General features: G+C 51.3%; 1 protein-coding gene across 3 annotated transcripts in view; it reads left to right on the forward strand.

The window, feature by feature from the left end:
- Positions 1-18,759, forward strand: part of SCTR (secretin receptor) — a 64,585-nt gene extending 45,826 nt beyond the window's left edge. The window contains exons 8-13 of one of the 3 annotated variants that reach the window (XM_082397643.1): positions 5,609-5,669; positions 7,159-7,228; positions 10,499-10,590; positions 12,362-12,488; positions 17,238-17,279; positions 18,350-18,759. In XM_082397643.1, coding sequence (XP_082253769.1) covers positions 5,609-5,669; positions 7,159-7,228; positions 10,499-10,590; positions 12,362-12,488; positions 17,238-17,279; positions 18,350-18,496 — 539 coding nt within the window. In that variant the 3' untranslated portion in view covers positions 18,497-18,759. Of the gene's footprint in view, positions 1-5,608; positions 5,670-7,158; positions 7,229-10,498; positions 10,591-12,361; positions 12,489-15,923; positions 16,007-17,237; positions 17,280-18,349 lie in introns of those variants that run through there. The other 2 variants (XM_082397644.1, XM_082397645.1) reach the window with 2 other exon arrangements.
- The last annotated feature ends 940 nt before the right edge of the window (positions 18,760-19,699 follow it).

Below are 19,699 nucleotides of genomic sequence, written 5' to 3' on the forward strand. Positions count from 1 at the left end.
TCAAATATTTATTGAGCATCTACTATATGCCAGGCCCTGGGGATAGAGCAGCACATTAAACAGCAGGGGTTCCTTCTCTCTGTGCCTCTCTACCTGCACAACCCCCAGGGGACATGAAGGGACTCAGGAAGGTCTAAAGCTGTCTGCGAGAGGCTCTTGTCTTGCAAAAGCAGCGGCCCCTGCCTCAGTTTGTACTCACCCCCCTCCCCAGAGATAGGTTGCTGAAATGAGTATGTGGCCACCATAAAACTTTGCAAAAAAAAAAATTTTTTTTTAAAGTAGGAAAAGAAATTACCGTAGTCCCATCTATTGAACATTTTCTGGGGTTTCCTTCCAGACTTCTTTTATACTCCCAGTTTTTCCCACATGGTTGCAGTCGTCCTGTATGTAGAATTTTGGATCTTGCCTCTTTCCATGAACACAGAAGCATGCTCTGTATTCTTTCAAATCTTCAGTAAACATTTTTAACCACTGTGTGGATGTATGTAACCAAATACCTATTTTTTGGATGTTTAGGTTGTTTCTCATTTTTCACTGTGATAAATAACACAGTGAGGAATACTTCTGTGGGCAAAGCTTATTCCATGTGTAATAGAGAATCCTGGAATTGGGACCCCTGAGTCAGAAGGCACAAGCTTTTGAAGTTTTTATTACTTATCCAAAGCTTTTACTTTTTCAAGGTGGCTGGGGTGTCAGTCTGTGCCCAGGAAAGGGTGATACCTCTGGCTTTTATAGGAGCTGCGTCAAACTCCCATTCACTGAGGGATCTCAGACTGGTGGTGCTCCAGCTGGAGCTGCGTTGGAACCACGCAGAGGGCACGTCAACCTGGTTGCCTGGGCCCCGCCCCACAGTCTCTGTCCAGTGGGCCAGCGGTGGAGCCTGAGACTCTGCATTTCTAACCAGGTCCCAGGTGATGCCGATACTGCTGTTGCAGGGACCACAGTGAGAACCACGACTTAAGCCATTATCTGCTTTTCAAACTTTTCCACTGACTCACTGTTAAAGATGTAAGACAAATAATCATAAACAGGTGGCCCTCAGAATCCATGTTTGCCCAGAGTACCTGCAATTGAGGCAGAGAATTTTTTTTTATCAAAGCCATACGTGTACTTGGTTTAAAGAATTAAATAGAACTACAAGTCTAAAATGAAAAAACAAACAAAAGCAAGCAGGTCCTGAAGAGGCTCCCACTTCTGCCACCAGATGTAACACCCTCCAGCTCTTTAGCTGCTCCCCTTGATATCTGCTCTCATGTTTCTAAACAGTATTCTACTGTGTCTTGATTTGTCCATCTGAGGCACTGTTTTTTTTTTTACTGTCTATTCACATCCTTGGCCCGCTTTTTAAAAAATATTTATTTGTTTATTTGGCTGCGTCGTGCCTTAGTTGTGGCACGCAGGATCTTCGCTGCAGCACGCGGAATCTTTTTGTTGCGGCGTGCGGGCTCTAGAGCACACAGGCTTAGTTGTCCCTCTGCATGTGGGATCTTAGTTCCCAGACTAGGGATCCAACCCGCGTCCCCTGCATTGGAAGGTGGATTCTTAACCACTGTACCGCCAGGGAAGTCCTGAGGCATTATTTGTTGACTCCTTGTGATTAAAGGGAAGGGTATAAAATTCTTCATCTGCCACCTCCATCCTCCCGTTAGAGTCTTTCACAGTTTGGGGCTAAATCACAATATTCAATGTATATATCATCATGTCTATGTAGATATTGTTTACTACCGAGCCAACTGGTGTACATTGATTTTACTTCCAGTATTTAAGTTTTTATATTTTATGGAGTCATTTTTTAATTTAATTTTTATTTTATTTTGGAGTATAGTTGATTTACAATGTTATGTTAGTTTCAGGTGTACAGCAGAGTGGATCAGTTATACATATACATATATCCACTCTTTTTCAGATTCTTTTCCCATATAGGTTATTACATAATATTGAGTAGAGTTCCCTGTGCTATACAGTAGGTCCTTTTTGGTTATCTATTTTATTTACAGTAGTGTGTGTGTGTTAATTCCAAACTTATGGAGTCATTTTTTATTGACTCATTTTGTGTTGCTGTCATTAATTCTCCCAAATTCTCAACAGAACTGGAAAACCCCCCAGTGCTGGTTCCCCATCATCAAATGCAACAACGTGAAGTCTATTAGTTCCTATTTGTTTGGTTTATTCCTGCTGTATTAGTGTCCTAGGGCTGCTGTAACAAGTTGCCACTTGTCTTAAAACAACAGAAATTTATTGTCTCCCAGTTCTGGAGGCCAGAAGTTCAAAGTCCGGTCTTGGCGGGGCTGATTCCTTCTGAGGGCTCTGAGGGACAATATGCTGTATGCCTCTCCCCTTGTTTCTGGTGGTTGGTGGCAGTCTTTGGCCTTCTTTGCCTTGTAGGAGCCTCACTCCAATTTCTTCCTCCATCTTTACATGGTCTTATTCCCTCTATGTCTCCTCTCTGTGTGTGTATCTCACGGCCTTCTTAAAACGATGCCAGTTATATTGGATTAAGGTCCTTATAAGTATGACTTCATCTTAACTAATAACACCTGCAAAGACCCTATTTCCAGAAAAGGTCACATCCTAAGGTTCTAGGGATATGAACCTTTGGGGGGGGGATGCTATTTAACGTGATACACCCACCCATGTTCTTTCTAGAAGAGCCTTCTGCCCTCCTGCTCTATTTGGGCTGGTCATTCTCTAGACTTGCTCAACTCTCTTAACCTTCAGGCTGAGATTTCCTTCATTTTCCTCCACGAAGCCTATTCCTTGACTTCTTGTCTGCCTCTCTTTTGTTTACTGTCCAGTCGTGTTGGAGCACATCCTCCAGTGTCTGTCTTAACAAAGAGTGCATGGAAGCTACATTTTTTGGTTGTGTTGGGTCTTCGTTGCTCCACGCGGGCTTTTCTCTAGTTGCGGCGAGTGGGGGCTACTCTTCGCTGCGGTGTGTGGGCTTCTAATTTGCGGTGGCTTCTCTTGTTGTGGAGCACAGGCTCTAGGCTTGTGGGCTTCAGTAGTTGTGGCGCATGGGCTCAGTAGTTGTGGCGCACGGGCTTAGTTGCTCCGCGGCATGTGGGATCTTCCCAGACCAGGGCTCAAACCCATGTCTCCTGCACTGGCAGGCAGATTCTCAACCACTGCACCACCAGGGACATCTGGAAGCTACATTTTTTTGCATTGCATATCTAAACATATCTTTGTTCAACTTTCATGCCCTATTTGTAGTTTTGCTGGGCATAGAAATTAGGTTGACAGTTATTTTCCCCCAGAATTTTGAAGGCCTTCTGTTTTGGCATCTGGTGTTATGCGACATGCCATGTCATTCTGTTTCCTGAGCCTTTTTACTCACCTCTGTATAAGCTGTAGAATCTGTAGAATCTTCTCTCTGTCTCCTGTGTTTTGACATATCATAGGGATTGCCCTCATGCAAGTCTGTTTTCATCCTTTTGCTGGTATGTGGTGGTCCTTTCATCTGGAAACTCACATCCTTCACTTCTTGGACAGTGTTCTTACACTGCCCCTTTGATCATTTCCTTCCCTCTGGTTTTTAATCCTCTTTTTCTGAAACTTTTAATCAGATGGTGCACATCCTGGAATTGGCTTCTAATTTTCTCGTTTCTTTCCTCTTACGTTTCATTCCACACTTTGTGTTCTGCTTTCTGGGCAGTTCCTGGTCTTTATCTTCCATCCCATCTATGGAATTTTAAAAATCTTGATCATCATATATTGAATTTCCAAGCCCTCTTCCTTATTCTCTGAATGCTCCCTGTTTTCGGCATCCTGTTTGTGTCTTGGAGAAGTAATCGTCCCTCTAATCTCGCTGATGATATTCCTTGGAATTGTTTTGCTCAAGTTCCTCGTACAGCCTGTATGGTCTGTTTCCTCTGAGTTCCTTTTCTCTGGTTGTTTTGGTCCTTGTCTTTTATGTAATCAGCTTTCCTCAGATGTTGATGACCTTGACTATTCATATTTAAGAGTGAGTCACTTCGGTGTTGACTGAAGGCCCTCTGTGTGGGTGTGGAGGGGAGCGGGGGGGACATGTCTCTCAAGGGAGACGGGGCTGGAAGTGGCCGCTGTGTTCGTGGGTCCTCAGCATCGGTACTAGAGGCCCTTTGTCTGGGGCTGTTTGGGAAGAATTCTTCCAGGGAAGAATCCTGTCATCTCCTGCCTGGGGTGGGGTTTGGAGAGCTCGAGCAAGGGTGCAATCCCGGCTGTTAGAAGTCTGAGAACTGAGCAGCCTGGGGGTGGGCTCTTACCGGTCAGCGGATGACAGACATGCCCATTAAAAATAGAGTCTGAGCTGTATTTTATATAACGTAAAATTTTCTAGTAGCCACACAGTACAAAGAAACTAATTAGTTTCATTAATTAGTAAAATTAATTTCAGTAGTATATTTTGTTTAACCCAGTATATCCAAAATATTAACATTTCGATGTATAATTTTAAAAATCATTAATAACACATTTTACAGTCTTTTACTCTTGCACATCTTCCAAATCTGCTCTCTTGCACTTGCAGCACGGCTCATCTGAGAGCAGCCACGTATCAAGGGCTCAGTGGCCACACGTGGCAGCACAGGTGTAGACCATCTCTTGGTCCCCGTGCCCAGCTGAGCATCCCTCCCACCCTCTGCTGGGCCAGAGCCCCATTCCCCCTGGCTCTGTTTCTCCAGAGAATGCCCTTCTGTCGGGGATGAACTCTTTGGCTGTAGGAGGGTGGTGCTGGTCACCTGGGGTGGTTCCGTGCTTCCTGTCTTCCAGCCCCGCCCTCTCTCCTGCCTGCTGGCGTCCCGGGTGCCCTCACCACCGGGCCTGGGCGCCTTCCCAGCAGCAGCCCCCATGCCGCGCTGTGTTTCAGCTTCGTCTGCTCTGGGACATCAGTTACTGCTCCTCTGCCAGCTCCCAGGTTCCTAAGTGTGCTGACATCTCTCGTGCACTGTACCCTCCTTGCCCATTCTTTGTGCTTATGGGCTTGTAGCTTTTTTATTTCTTTACTCTCATGTTGGGGGGGTTTCAGTGAGAAACAGAGATAAATGTATAAGTTCAGTTTGTCATGTTCAGCCAGAAGTCAGGAAGTGTTCTTGTATTTTATCTTTAAATTTCCTGTGTACTTAACAATTCTCTAGTCCAAAATGTATTTTTGTTTACATAACATTGATAGCTTACATTACCAGTTGAATGGCCAAGCTTTTTACAAACCAATATTCAAATAAAACTAAATGTTCTCCTGTGGCCTTGCATCCCCCCCAAATATCCCAGTTTGAGAAAAGGGCTCCACCAGTGGCCCCCACAAGCTCCATGGGCCTGCCCAGGGGCCCTGGTCCCCTCCCTTCTCCCCCGCAGCGGTCCTCCGGAATCTGGCCCGGGCTCCCGGAGCCCCCTGCCCCCCGTGGCCTTCAGGATCTGTCTGACCCTGCCTCCGGTCCCAGGGGCTCCTTGGCACCCTTGCAGCGGGAGGCTGCAGATTTACACAGGATGGCAAGGCGGTTTCCATGGCAACCAGACCTTGGCACCTGCTTGCGCCCTGGCCTGGAATCACTGATTGTCCTGTTTCTCATAAGGGTGCTGAAAATTGAGTCCTCTCCTTTCTGCCCCCCCCCCCTTTATTTTTAACCCTCAGGTTCCCCAGCCATTTTTGTTGCTTCGTGGGCTGTCACCAGACACTTTCTGGAAGATGTCGGGTAAGCTGGTGGACGGAGGGAGGTAGCGAGGGTATATTTTATCTCGTCCAGCGCTTCCAGCAGGATGGATCCGTCTTTGGAGCTGTTACCTAGGAGGGGCCTGTGTCTCAGGCCTGGGGCCACAGGCGAGCTCTCTGCAGCGCAGGCTGCCGAATGCCCAGCCCTCCTGGGGTGGGCCGGCCCAGCCGCTCTGTGGTTGGGTCAGGTGCCCGACGAGAGCTGTGAAACACTGGCAGCTGTTCTAAGGGCCACCCCAGCTCTTCCTCTCCTGGCAGCTCCCTCCTCCGACACGGGTGTGTGAGTCCCGCAGGCCCAGGAGAGCAGCAGAGCAGCGTTACAGCCCTGACGGGCACCAAGAGCTCTAGTCTTGTTCTCCAAAGACTTGGGCTCAGGGACAGGGTAAGCCCGGGGGTTCCTGGGAGCGGGCTCGTGGAAGGAAAGCATGGAAGACGCCCGAGAGGAGGTGCGGCAGCTGGGCCGAGGGGGAGGGAGGCCGTGTGTCGTCAGTGTAATGACACAGCCAGGCCGGAGAGTGGACGAGGGCAGACGAGGCATGCATGCGTCTTGCAGTCCAATTCAGTCCAAAATAGTCCTTCTTTTTTTTAAAACATTTTTTATCTCTTTAATGTTGTATCTATTTTATTATTTATTTTTGGCTGTGTTGGGTCTTCGTTGCTGCACGCGGGCTTTCTCTAGTTGCGGCGAGCACGGGCTACTCTTCGTCGTGGTGCGTGGGCTTCTCATTGCGGTGGCTTCTCTTGTTGCAGAGCACGGGCTCTAGGCTCGCAGGCTCAGTAGTTGTGGCACGTGGGCTCAGTAGTTGTGGCTCGTGGGCTCTAGAGCGCAGGCTCAGTGGTTGTGGCGCACGGGCTTCATTGCTCCGCAGCATGTGGGGTCTTCCTGGACCAGGGCTCGAACCCGTGTCCCCTGCATTGGCAGGCGGATTCTTAACCATTGTGCCACCAGGGAAGCCCCCCAAATAATCCTTTTGATTGGATAAATTCCCTTAAAAAAAAGTCTGGATTTTCAGCTTCTTTAGAACAAATGGAAACATTTCCTATGTGCCCTTGTGGCAAAAATGAGCTGGACAGAGTTGTGGCCGCCTTAGACCAAGCACAGGCTCTCCAGTTGCCAAGTGCCCCTGTGCCTGATGTCCCCGGGGCCGAGGTCACACGTCAGTCACCCGGACACTTCACTCCCTGAGGTCAGCTGCCCGGCCACCATGCTCCCCGATGCATCTGAGAGCGTGCTGGCTTTGGGGCCCAGAATCTTCCATCTCAGGTCCGCACGCTTCTGCTCCCAGATGCTCCCTTGGCCCCGGCAGTGCTCCTGGGCCGCAGAGGACAGTCAGTTCTCAGGGTGCTGAGCACACAGCCTCCGGGGTCAGGACCACAGTGTGGGTCCTTCCCGCAAAGGGGACGTCAGAGAACTAGTCTCTTCTGGTCAGCCAGCTCCCCACTCCTTGTGATGCCTGGCTCTCCCTCCCTAGGTGCTGGGACATCAATGCCAACGCGTCCATCTGGTGGGTCATTCGAGGGCCTGTGATCGTCTCCGTCCTGGTAAGTGGCCGTCCCCCTGAGCTGGGCTCCAGCGGGAGAGACCAAAACAGGACCGGCTTGCAGGGCAGAGGGCCAGGGCAAGGCCAGCATTGCTGCCTCTGGGTGTGCGGAGGGATAAACCAGACCTTCCGGGGGCTGGGCAGTGGCAGGAGGGTCTGGGAGCTCCGCCCCTAGAGACCGGTGGATGGGAGGGCAGTGAGGCAGGTGGCGAGAGCTTGCCTTCGCCTGGTCCACGGTGGCAGCTGCGGTGTGGCGAGCAGAGCTCCTTCCCCGATCTGGCTCAGGCTGGCCTGAGATTCCCCCTCCCCTGGTGCAGAGCACTGGCGCTTGATCGTTTTCTCGGTGTTCTCTGGTTAAAGTGGGCAGGCTCGCTGAGCTGGGATCACAGGAGGGGGGTTGCACCTGGGGAAAGCCAAGTGCCAGACTGGTCTTGGGCCCCTGTGGTGCTGTGACAGGGACAGGCCCGGAGGGGTGGCCCCAGCGGAGAGACTCAGGAGGGACTCGTGGACAGGGGAGCTCAGGGGTCTCGACCCTGGCTGGACTCTCAACCTGGGAGCTTTCTAAAAACGGTGATAGCAGAGGTGCAGGGTCTCCTTGTCCTGGGGAGGGGCCTGGGGGCTCGTCTTGGTTTTAAGTTCCCAGGTGATTGTGCTCTGCAATCCAGAGGCCCTTAGCTGAGCCTGTGGGCCTGGATAAGAACAAGAAAGACACGTGGGGCGGGGGGCACACTGGGGCAGCCCCTCTCCGGAAGTAATGTGCACAGGCTCGGAGGAGCGCCAAGGCTGCAGAGCCAGGTGACAGGACGTGCCCCTCCTGGGCTCACAGGAGGGCAGCACAGGGCAGCAGCCCCCTCCTCTGCTGATGGCTGAAGGGCTCGCCTCCTGGGGCCATCCGTGACCACCTTCTTTTTTTTTCAAAAATAACAGAATTTTATTTGATGCTACCTACCATCTCGACTTGCAATAGGAGAGCTGGAAATTGTAGAGAAAGCCGAGTAGCAGCCGCGTTAGGCCACTGAGTAGCTCAGGAGAGTACAACGACTTCCTATTTCTGCTTTTCTTAGCAGGTGTGAGGGCCGTTCATTAATCTGGAACCACTCAGGGAAAAGGGTGTCTGACACGGTAGTAATGCAGGGTGTACTGCTAGCACAGGGAGTGTCTAGTACTTTAAACAAGACTTTATTTTTGCTCCCCTAAGACACTGCTACCCAAAGTCATTTTATGGTAACAAATAATTTGATTATCATTTTTACTTGCTAACCTTAGCATAGTGTTTTATAATCTGACTAAATTGAAGCTTAAGGGATAATGAAAGATACTAAGCTTTCATTTCCTACTACAGTCAATATGCTGAAAACAGTATAATGAAATCTGCTATTATTTACCAAAAGTTGTTTTTTGTCAGCTTGTCACATTTAGATAATGTCAGAACCTTTTTTATTAGGTTGATAATGTGGTGGAAAAATATTGACTCTATCACTATGTTTTAATAAGAATGTACTTGTTTTTCTGAAAAATCAAAATATATTGTCATTTCTAAAATAATAATAATGGAATTCATGTAAAAAATTGGAAAATACAAAATGTATTTTTAAAAAGGGAATAAAATCACCCATATTTTTAGTGCCTAGATGCACATTGTGATCATGTGCTTTTCCTTCCTATTTTTTTCTTTGAGCACATGTACTTTTTCAAAAATGCTTAATATAGTTTTGTGTCCTAGTTTGTTTTTTTCACTTAGCAATAGATGTCATCTTTCCCACGTCATTTGAAATTATTTGACCAGCTGATGTGCTGTAGCTGCATAACACCGAGCCAGTTACCCTGCTGTAATTGTGGGGCTTGGACAGCCCAGCCCGCGAGAGCCCCAGGGCCCAGGCTGCTTTCACTAGACTGTAGTCTCTCTAGTGACTGACGGATGTTGGGTGGGCACTACTGATGCAAAGTTTCTCCCTACCAGCCTGTCACGGGGCCTAGAATTCCACTATTTAAGACTCATCCTTGGGATAGTTAAGATTTTCCCTCTTGCTTTCAAGTTCTCCCTATTAAATTAAATACAACGCAAAGGCAAAAAATGAAATAAGATAAAAGAGCCTTTGTTAGTTTACACCACGCACGGCTTAGAGCAAGATGCACAAACAGCGAGCTGAGAAGTGTCCTGAAGCAGGGGCGCTGGGCTGGGGTCCCAGACAGGCCGCTAATCCTGTGTCTTCTGGCCAGCGTCCCCAGGCCCCAGGCTACTTGTCTGAACAATGAGGGGGCCCAGCCAGTCAGCTCCACTGATCCTGCTTCTGCAAAATGATCTAGAGCTGGTGGGGGAGGGGAGGAGAGGGGCCGACGCACGGGCAGCTTCCTAGTGTTGCTGGCACTGGGCACTGGAGTTGGGGAAGGGGACACCGAAAGAAATAGACTGCGTTCCTGTCCTTTAGAAAGTGAGGATTGAACTGGTGATCAGTGGACGCACACACATGCTTGCGTTTGGCCCTTTCAAGTATTTCAAGTGCTCTTACGAGTAGCGTCATCCCTAACTACAGTGAATCAGGAAAAGGAGGTACAAGAAGGCTTCCTGGAGCTGGCGATTGACCTGCAGAGATTCTGTAAGTCTCCGAAGCAGTGGTTCTCAAAGTGTGGTCCCCAAACCAGCAGCTTCACCTGGGAGCTTGTTAAAAATGCAAATCTTGGGAATTCCCTGGCGGTCCAGTGGCTAGGACTCCGTGCTTTCACTGCTGAGGGCTTGGTTGCGGAACTAAGATCCTGCAAGCCATGTGGTGTGGCCAAAAAAAAAAAGCAAATCTAATTTGCATTTACTAAACCATAACCTTGGGGGTGGAGCCCAGCAATCTGCACCTTAAACTTTGAGAACCTCTGCTATAAAGCCTTTGCTACTCAAAGCGTAGTCCAAGGACCCGCTTTGGCATTCATTCCCTGGAGCTTGCTAGAAATGCAGAATCTCAGGCCCACTCCAGGTCTGCCTTTTAACAAGATTCCAACGCATTCCAAGTGTGAGTAATCCATGCTGCAGCTGAGCAGGCCTCAGAGCTCCTGAATCCCAGGGGCGGGGGGGCGGTGCTGTGGCAGCCGTCCCTGCCCAGACGGTGTGTTTCAGCAGCACACTGCCCAGCCCCCGGAAGGTCTGGGGGTGGCGGAGGGAGTGGCGAGCTGACCTGTCCTGGTGTGGCCTGCAGCGCCTTCCCTGCCCGGGGGCCAGGGCCGGGGGCCCTGCTGGGAGAGCAGATCACCCTTAGCCCCACCTCTGCCTTGTGTTTTACAGATTAATTTCATCCTTTTTATAAACATCCTAAGGATCCTGATGAGGAAACTTAGAACTCAAGAAACAAGAGGAAGTGAAGGGAACCACTATAAGTAAGTGGAGGGCCAAGACCTAGGCACGCTCGCTCAGTCAGTCAGCAGGCATTTACTGAGCACCTATTGTTTACCCAGCTGGTGCTGGGCACTATTGGAGGTGGAGGAAAAGGAAAAGCCGGGACCTGGGAGTTTACAGTGGACCAGGGGAAGGGAGAATGGGTCCATGTGACCCTGAGACCCAGCCCTGGGGGTGGGGAGAAAAGAAATCTAAGCAGGATCCCTGGAGGCAGAGATCTTACCCTTGGGACAAGGCTAGGGAGTCAGAGACTGGGCTTCGAGGACCTAAATTCAAATCTTTACAGGGACAGTGGCCCTCCTTGTCTGTGGGTTTTGCATCTGAGGATTCAGCCAACCTTGGATTGCAGATTGAAAATATTTGGGAAAAAAAATTCCCAATCAAAACATTTTCATTGTATGAGGTATTATACGTAATCTAAAGATGATTTAAATATATGGGGAAATGTGCGTAGGTTATATGCAAATACCACCCCATTTTATATAAACGCCTTGAGCATCCAAGGATTTTGGTGTCTGCGGAGGGTCTGGAACCAATCCCCGTGGATGCCGAGGGTCGACTGTATTTTCCAGCTTTCACTAGACCTTAGCTTTCACCAGACCTTAGCTTTCACCAGATTTTCAAGATAATGTGATCCAAAAATACTTTAAAACCTTTAAGATGTTCAAGAAAGATGCTGTGTTAGTCTGCACAGTCTGCCACAATAAGATACCACAGATTGGCTGGCTTAAATAAGAGAAGTTTATTTACTCACAGTTCTGGAGGCTGGAAGTCCAAGATCAAGGTGCTGGCAAGTTTGGTTTCTCCTGAGGTCTGTCTCCTTGGCTTGTAAACGGCCGCCTTCTCACTGGGTCCTCACGTGGCCTTTCTCTGTGTACCTGCATCCCTGGTGTCTCTTCTTACAAGGACACCAGTTGGTTGGACTACGGTCCCACCCTGATGGTCTCATTTAAACTGGTCCCTGTCTGCAAGTACAGTCACATTCTGAGGTACTGGGGCTTAGTTAGACCTTCAACTTAAAATTCTGGGGGAACACAGTTCAGCCCATGACCAATGTTGAAGACAAATCAGTGTCCAACAGAGGCTTTCTCTGTCATGGCCTGAGTTTTGAGAATCTGGCAGAGGCCTGGATTGCCGGGTGACAGATTCCCCAGGATGTCACTGGAGTAGTGGCTCCGAAGTAGGGGGCAGCTGGGGATCCAGGACAGAGTTGCCAGACAAAATACAGGAGGCCCAGTTTAATTTGAACTTTGGATAAACAACAAATAGTTTTTTAGTACTTACACCAAAAAAAACACTATCCATTGTTTATCTGAAATTCAAATTGAACTGGGTATCCTGTATTTTTGTTTGCTAAATTTGGCCACCCTAACCTGGGAAGAAAACAAAAGAGCTTCTCCTTGCAGATATTTATTATCAAACAAATGAGAATGCTGGTTTTGCTAATAATACATAAGACACAGCGTGATAGTAGTACATGCAGATACGTTATAAATCAATAAAGTTATTCATGTGGGTATGGGTTCAAAGCATTTTACTGATAGGGCGCATGAACAGAAATCTGGGGACTGGCCGTGGACTGATAAGTATTGAATCCGGGTGACGGGTACGTGGGAGCTGGAGATTTTCCGAAACGGAAGTAAAAACAAACAAGCGGCGGGGACACTGCTGCAAAGCCTCCTGCAGTCAGGCGAGATGGGGGTGCCCCTGGGTGTGGAGGGGCCCGAGACCGCAGCGCCTCTGTGTCCTCAGGCGCCTGGCCAAGTCCACCCTCCTGCTGGTCCCCCTCTTCGGAGTCCACTACATAGTCTTTGCCTTCTCCCCGGAGGATGCCATGGAGATGCAGCTGTTCTTTGAATTGGCCCTTGGCTCCTTCCAGGTAAGCTCCAGGGGCTGTGGCTTCACGGTGGGAAGAAGTGTTCTCTCTCTCCTGAGAGAAAAGTGGAGAGGCCAAAAGCCAGGTCTTCCCGGAGGCAGAGGGATGCCTCATTTGGCAGAGACCCACGAGACGCAGGGGCAGGACCTCACCGTGCTGCGTGACCCACAGTGGGACCCAAGCTCCCCACCAGTCACGCGGGGGTGGGAGATGCAAGTAAGGAGAGAGAGACTGACTCCAGGGAAGACGAAGGGAATGTAGCCCAGCACACACGATCGCACAAGTCTCGGTAATTAGAGTCAGAATAATGTACGCACCGAGGGCTCGGGCTCAGCCATCAAGGAGTAGGACAGGAAGATGAGTGTAGTGGGGGAGTGGGCGGGGGGGTGGAAGGCTGTGCGAAAGAAGGATAGCCTCCTCTCCACACTGGGAAGTCCATAAAAACCGCCCCAAGCTGAAAAATTCAGAAGTAGCAACATCCGCATAAAACTCAGAATCAGTCAAGAGAGTTCCAAGTCGCTGCCTCTGAGAACAGGAAATGGGGCAGGGGTGTCAGCAGCTTACTGTTTTTTCGTTTCTTTTTTTTGTGACAAGAGACATTTGACTCTTTGAAACCAATTACATACACAATTTACTAAAAATAAAAGCCAACTTTAAAAAAAGAAAACAAAGGTGGGGGGGGGAGAAACCACCTACCTTCTAATTCAACAAGATGTTGCGAAGTTAAAAAATATAGTAAACCTGTTTGGACAGAAGGGGCTTTTAACATGAATCCCAAACTTCACAGTGTTGTTTATTTACTCATAACTATCTCCTTCCAAAAATAATATGATGTAGCTTTCAGGGAAAACATACAAAGGACAAAAAATAAGTAGATGAGGGATCAGCGAATAAAGAAAATAAAGCCAAAACTGAGTTCATACACAGAAACAAATTTGATCAAGTTTTCTGAAGGTGGGAGAGGTGTGTCATAAATTTGGTTTGGAGCTTCCCAGTAGCCAAAGCAAAGACAGAAACACACTCTTTCAAGATTTAGATGAAAGCAGGCTAGTCCCTAGGGAACGGCCTGAGAGAACTCTCTCCCAGTGGGTTTTCCGGAAGAAGCCAGCCTGTCTTCAACAACACTGACCATCCCGCAGTCTTCCTCACCTGGGCAGGCCTCGGCCTTGGGGCGGGGCTCAACGCCGCCCTCATTCCTGGAGTTCTGTTCAGGACGGGTGTGCCCAGGGTGGTCCTCCTGTCACAGCTCACTTCCAGGGAGGACGCGTCACTGGGAACACATTCCTGAGTGGGGTCTGGCCCTAACCCACGCCTTCAGACCCCCACCCCAGGGCCGTCCCCTTTGCTCCCTCTGAGCCCCTTCTCTGCCCAGAGACCCCGGCCAGCACCCCAGACCCGCAGAGCACCTAGTCTCTTGTGTAATCCGTGATCTTTTGCTCTGGGCCAGGAAGCTTCCACATAACGTGCGGGACGCTGGGCTCACCGTGGCCCGTTTAGCAGGTGGGGGATCCAGGTCCAGACGGGTGGAAGGTCATGACCCGGCCAACAGAAGTGGGTAGTGACCCCGCTGAGGACCTGGAGACCCAGGTGTCATCCTGCGTGGGTGGGGACTTCCTGTCTCTGGAGCTGGGCTTGCGGCTGGGGCTGCAGACTGCTCGTGAAGGCTGTTCGGCTCCCCTCGGGAAATGCTTGTTAGGAGGAAACCAAAAGCACTTGCCTAAATGTTCCCATTGAAATGTTTACAGAGAAAAAGGATCTTTAAGACTTTTTTTTAAAAAAAGAACCACTGTTCAAATACAAACATAGATGTCATTTTATTATATATTATACATTTATACTGTATGCATATTTTTAAAATTTTGTATTATGGAAAAATTTTTCCATAATACAAAAGTGAAGTGGACGATATAATGAACCTCCGTGTGGCCCTTACCCTTTCATGGCCTGTCCTGTTTCACCTCTACCGCCACCCACATCATTTTAAGCAACCCCAAGCCATCGTTGTATTTCAAATGTAAATATTTTAGCATGTATTTCTAAAAGACGAGAGCTTAAAGAACACACACAGAACCATAATGCTATGATCACTGTCATATATTTCTAAAAACGAAAGTTTATTAGCTCCTCCTAATTGTAGAAATACTTGCTTATTGAGGAAAATTTGGAAAATAAGGAAAAGTTAAAAGAAAAAGGAAAATCCATCGATAATCTCATAACCCGATATGATGACCTCTGTTAAAATGTCAGTGTGTTTACTTCTGTCTCTTTTCTATCCAAGAAGACACGCACACGTACACACACAAAATTGAGATCAGGACGTGTGGCTTTTATATCCTCCTTGTTCTGTTTAATTCTTTATCATTCCATCATGAACGTTTCTCCAGGTCATTAAAATTCTTCAAAGACTGCATATTCTTTTTTTTTTTTAATTTTTATTTATTTTTGGCTGTGTTGGGTCTTCGTTGCTGCTCACGGTCTTTCTCTAGTTGCGGCGAGTGGGGGCTACTCTTCGTTGCGGTGCGCGGGCTTATGGCTGTGGCTTCTCTTGTTGCGGAGCACGGGCTTTAGGCGTGCAGGCTTCCGTAGTTGTGGCTCGCGGGCTCAGTAGTTGTGGCGCACGGGCTTAGTTGCTCCACGGCATGTGGGATCTTCGCGGACCAGGGCTCGAACCCGTGTCCCCTGAATTGGCAGGCCAATTCTCAACTACTGCGCCACCAGGGAGGTCCAAGACTGCATATTCTTAATGACTGTATACAAACCGTGGAATTTCTGAAGCTTGCTGGCTGAGGCAGGCCGCCCTCTGCGTACCTGGGGCACGTCTAACCGGCCCTCACCCGGGGCTGCCCCCACCTCAACAGTGAGACTGTGTCTCCGGACCTTTGAGGCTGTGGCAGCCCTGGTCCAGTGAGGTGGCAGCAGCCTGACCACCAGCTCCTGGCCTGCCGACCCGGGACTCAGTCCCTCACCTGTGAAGCGGGGGTCCTCCCCACCCACCTCCTAGGGCTCTGCAAGGATTGAATGAAGCACCTGGAACCCAGAAGCCCAAAATTACACAGGCTGAGCTGCGCCCCAAACCCAGCTCTCGTTTATTTCAAAGCCCGGCTTTCACACCCTCTGACAGCGGCTCCTAATCAATGGTGCCCCTTCGAACCATCTTTCAGAGCTGCTGATGGTCTCACCCCAGACATTCGGAGTTGGGGCACAGATTGCACCCTGAGCCAGAGCTCCCAGGTGATTCTTATGTGTGGCAAAACTTGAAAACCGCTGCCTTGAGTCCGTGTTCCTGCCCCCGCCCCACCCCCGTGGTCCCCGTTCCATGTGGCATCAACCACACCTGAGACTCTTAGAGCAGATCCTTCTAGTTTGTAACTCTTGTTAAAGCGCCAGGACTGGGCTTCTGTGGTGGCGCAGTGGTTCTGAATCTGCCTGCCAATGCAGGAGACACGGGTTTGAGCGCTGGTCTGGGAAGATCCCACATGCCGCGGAGCAACTAAGCCCGTGCGCCACAACTACTGAGCCCGAGTGCCTAGAGCCCGTGCTCCGCCACAAGAGAAGCGACAGCAATGAGAAGCCCCGTGCACTGCAACGATGAGTAGCCCCCGCTCGCCACAACTAGAGAAAAGCCCGCACGCAGCAACGAAGACCCAATGCAGCCAAAAATTAAAAAAAACTAAAATTAAAAAACAAAACAAAACAAAAAAACACCAGGACTCCTGAGCAGTCGTGTGGATGAAGCCCACCATAAACAGGCAGGTTCACCCCTCTTTGGGGTCCTGTCCATGTCATAAGTAGCCAGGGGCAGGCCTGGCTGGCACTGGGGGGAGGGGCTGGGCCACCCGAGGTCAGGGCTGTGGCACCCGGGCCTCTGTGGGAAGCCTGAGGGCAGGGGCTTGTTAGGAAGGACAGGCCGGCCCTCGGAGGGCCCTGAGGTGAGCAGGGCATCCCGACTGCGAGACCCTGCTCGTAGCTCACGGTTCCACGCAGGCCTCTTCGGCTCAGATCCCGCATCTCCGCCCGCAGCCCCGCCTGGCAGGCTCCACGCCAGGACTCCGGGGGTCCCACTGGGAAGAGAGGAGCTCCGGATGCTAGCGGGGGAGGGCCCTGATAGGCACAGACCCCCACCATCCCAGGGAACCTAAAGCATACGTAGCCCTGAGGCCTCTGACCTGGACGTGAGGGGGGCTCACGCCCCACTGTTGGCTGGCCGGTACCTGCCTGCGACCTGCACGCCAGCTGTTCTGACCACACGCCACACATTTGTCTTTCAACGTGAGTAGCTGGCCCTGTTTAAACCTCTCCAGATTTCCAGCTCGTCTTGCAGGTGAGCCCACCCAGGCCCAGGGGCTCCCATGGGCTGCCCCACCCGCTCAGCTCCGGGCCGGATGGGCATGGCTCAGGTGCCGTTGTTGCTGCTTCTCCCAGATGGCCCGCCTCGCTAATTCCGGCGACCTGCCTGGTCCCTGTGGCCTCCACTTAACGTAACTGGCACCACCGTGGTGCAGGGCCCCTCCCTGGACACGGGGGAGGTCCTTGCCCCCAAGCGTGTCAGTCTGTGTGGGCGATGCCAGCACAGCTGGGGCACTGCGGGCCGGAAGAGGAAGCCTCCACTTCCCCTGGAGGGGGAGAGGCGCGGGGAGGCTCTGGAACAGCTGTGGGGAGCAGTGAGCTGGGGCTGGTGATGAAAGGGCCCCAGGCGGGTAGGAGGCTGGGTGCCGGGCCCGCACTCATCCCGTTGCCCGGCTTCTTCCGCAGGGCCTGGTGGTGGCCGTTCTCTACTGCTTCCTCAATGGGGAGGTGAGTGTCCTGGGCTGCCGGGGTGCAGGGCAGCTCCCTCACAGCCGCACCCGGAAGGGGTGGTGGGGAGTGGGGGGTGGCGTTGGTGGGGGAGGCCGGGCTCTCCTGGCTTGGGTCTGTCTGCCAGGAGTCTGGGCGCACCTCATGGGAGCCCCAGGATCACCCGCAGGCCTTGTTAAAACAACTGCTGGGTCCTGCCCTGTTTCTAAACCAGCAAAAATAGGTCCCGTCAGTCTGGGCTGGAGGCTGAGAATGTCTTAACTAGCACCCCAGGTGATTCTTATCCCTGGGCAAGTTCAGGAAATGGAGGAAAGTGCAGGCACCCCAGCCCTAACCGCGGCTGCTGACTGCTTGCTTGATGGGTGATGTCGGTCACGGCCCTGCTCTGGGCCTCAGGCCTCTCATCTGTAAAATGAGTGACTCAGGTGAAACGTTTGCTGCTCCGTCCTCTGAGACCTCCAGAGAGTGTGACTCCTGGCAGGGCGGGGGGCTGCACCCCTAGCTGGAGGTCTCTGCCCTTGCCCAGAGCACTGTCGGGACGTGAGGTTCCTGGCACAGAGGCCGTGCAGTTGACATTAGTTGGATACGGTGTTGCACACAAGTAAAGCCTTCCCGTGACTGTTGATCATCTGGTTTGCCCCACTTGAATGGGGGGTAGCCTCTGATGTTTTCCAAAAATTAATCATCAAGTCTGGCCTCAAAGGCTTTGCTGCTACAGCTGGGGATTGTGAAGGAAATTCCCAAAGAGCAGTCCTTTGGCCCCCAGATAAGTTCCGAGCTTGGGTGGCTTCATGGGGATGTGTCCAGTTGCCCCAGGTGACCAATCTGGAGACTGTGGAACAACCCCCTTCTTCGGGACAGGTGTGCGGAGATTGCAGGTGAAAGGACCCAAGGGAAAGGGGGCCCTCAATACCTACTGGACGTCGAGGTGGTAAATCTGAGCGGCCTGCAGGAGGGGAAGGCATGCCCGCTGGGCAGAAGTGGCAGAGCCTGAACGAGGCCCCAGGGGAGCAGGACCCTGGGCCAGGGTCATCCTTTCCTCCCGGCTGACGGCTGGTCTCTGGGGGCAGGTGCAGCTGGAGGTTCAGAAGAAGTGGCGGCAGTGGCACCTGCGTGAGTTCCCACTGCACCCGGTGGCCCTCGGCTCCTTCAGCAGCGGCACCAAGGCCAGCCCCTCGGAGCAGAGCCGGGGTACCTGCAGGACCAGTGTCATCTGAGGCTGGATCAGGGCCACCCAGACAGGCCAAGACGGGTCCTGAGGGCTGACGGCTGCCCATATTCCTGCCAGATGCTGTGTGATCGCTCCTGTGACTATAACACCCCTCCCCCGGGCCTCGGGGCGGGGGCGTGGTGGTAATTCCTCAGAACCGCAGGGACCTGGGGCAGGAAGAGGGCCTGGGATTTGGGTCTGTTGAGTTTTCTGGGAAGACTTCAGGGGTCCCAGGAGGGGGCAGGGGAATAAACGGTAACTGGGATGAGACTTGGTGTTTGCCAGTCCTCTTGCCCTGGAGCCACAAGGTGAAGGATGCTGTCCCCACCACTTGCTGGAGGACGGGGCTGCCCGGGTCCCCCTGCTCCAGTTTTCAGGGACAAGCTTAGCGGAGACTGAGGCCCTCGGCCCTAGGTGGACCCTCCCCACCCCTCGCCGCAACTCACCCACCCGGTCGCTCTTCCCCCAGAGCCTTCTGACAGCCAAGTCACAGGGAGCCCAGGAGAGCCCCGGCCCTTTCAGTCGCCCTAGCATGGGATGAGGCACCCGTTCTTCCTGCTTTCGGCTAAGCTATCTGCAGTACAGCAGGAAATGGGGCAGAGTCCCATTGACAGAAGAGAAACTGGTTCACCAAGGTCCTGTGACTTGACCAAGATACTCAGCAGGGAAGTGGCAGCTCGGTCCAGGGCTTCTGGTTTCAAATCCCCAGCCTCCAAGGCTGTCTGTCTCCCCTGCTCCTGGGCAAGGGCGGACAGGGGCCTGTCTCCCCGCCCCACTGGGGATTTTAAGTCTCCTCCTGTACTCTGAATCTCAGTTCCCTCAATTATTAGCACTCCTTCCCTGCCAGCCATGTGAGGGTTAAAGGACTACATATTTGAACCCTTTTACAAAACGAAGCCTGCGTGCTCAGGGGAGAGCATTCTTGACAGAAGCAGAGGCGACCCTCCCCACGGCTAGAGAAGAGGGCATCTTGCTGGTAGGTGGGCCCAGCTCTAGTCCTGGCTTTGGGTGACCCTGGACAAGTGGCCCTGGCCCCCAACTTCTGCATCTCACCCCTGCAGACAGGGTCACCCCCTTTGCATCTTATAGTCTGCTACTGGGGTGAGAAGGCCAGGTATCCATTTTCCAGGGCTTTCTCCAGGGACCTTCATGGACTCTGTACACCTTGGAATCAAAAAGTTAAAAAAAAAAAAAGTAAAATCACAGGAGA

This window comes from Balaenoptera borealis, assembly GCF_965194805.1.
Source record: "Balaenoptera borealis genome assembly, chromosome: 6".
NCBI lineage: Eukaryota > Metazoa > Chordata > Mammalia > Artiodactyla > Balaenopteridae > Balaenoptera > Balaenoptera borealis.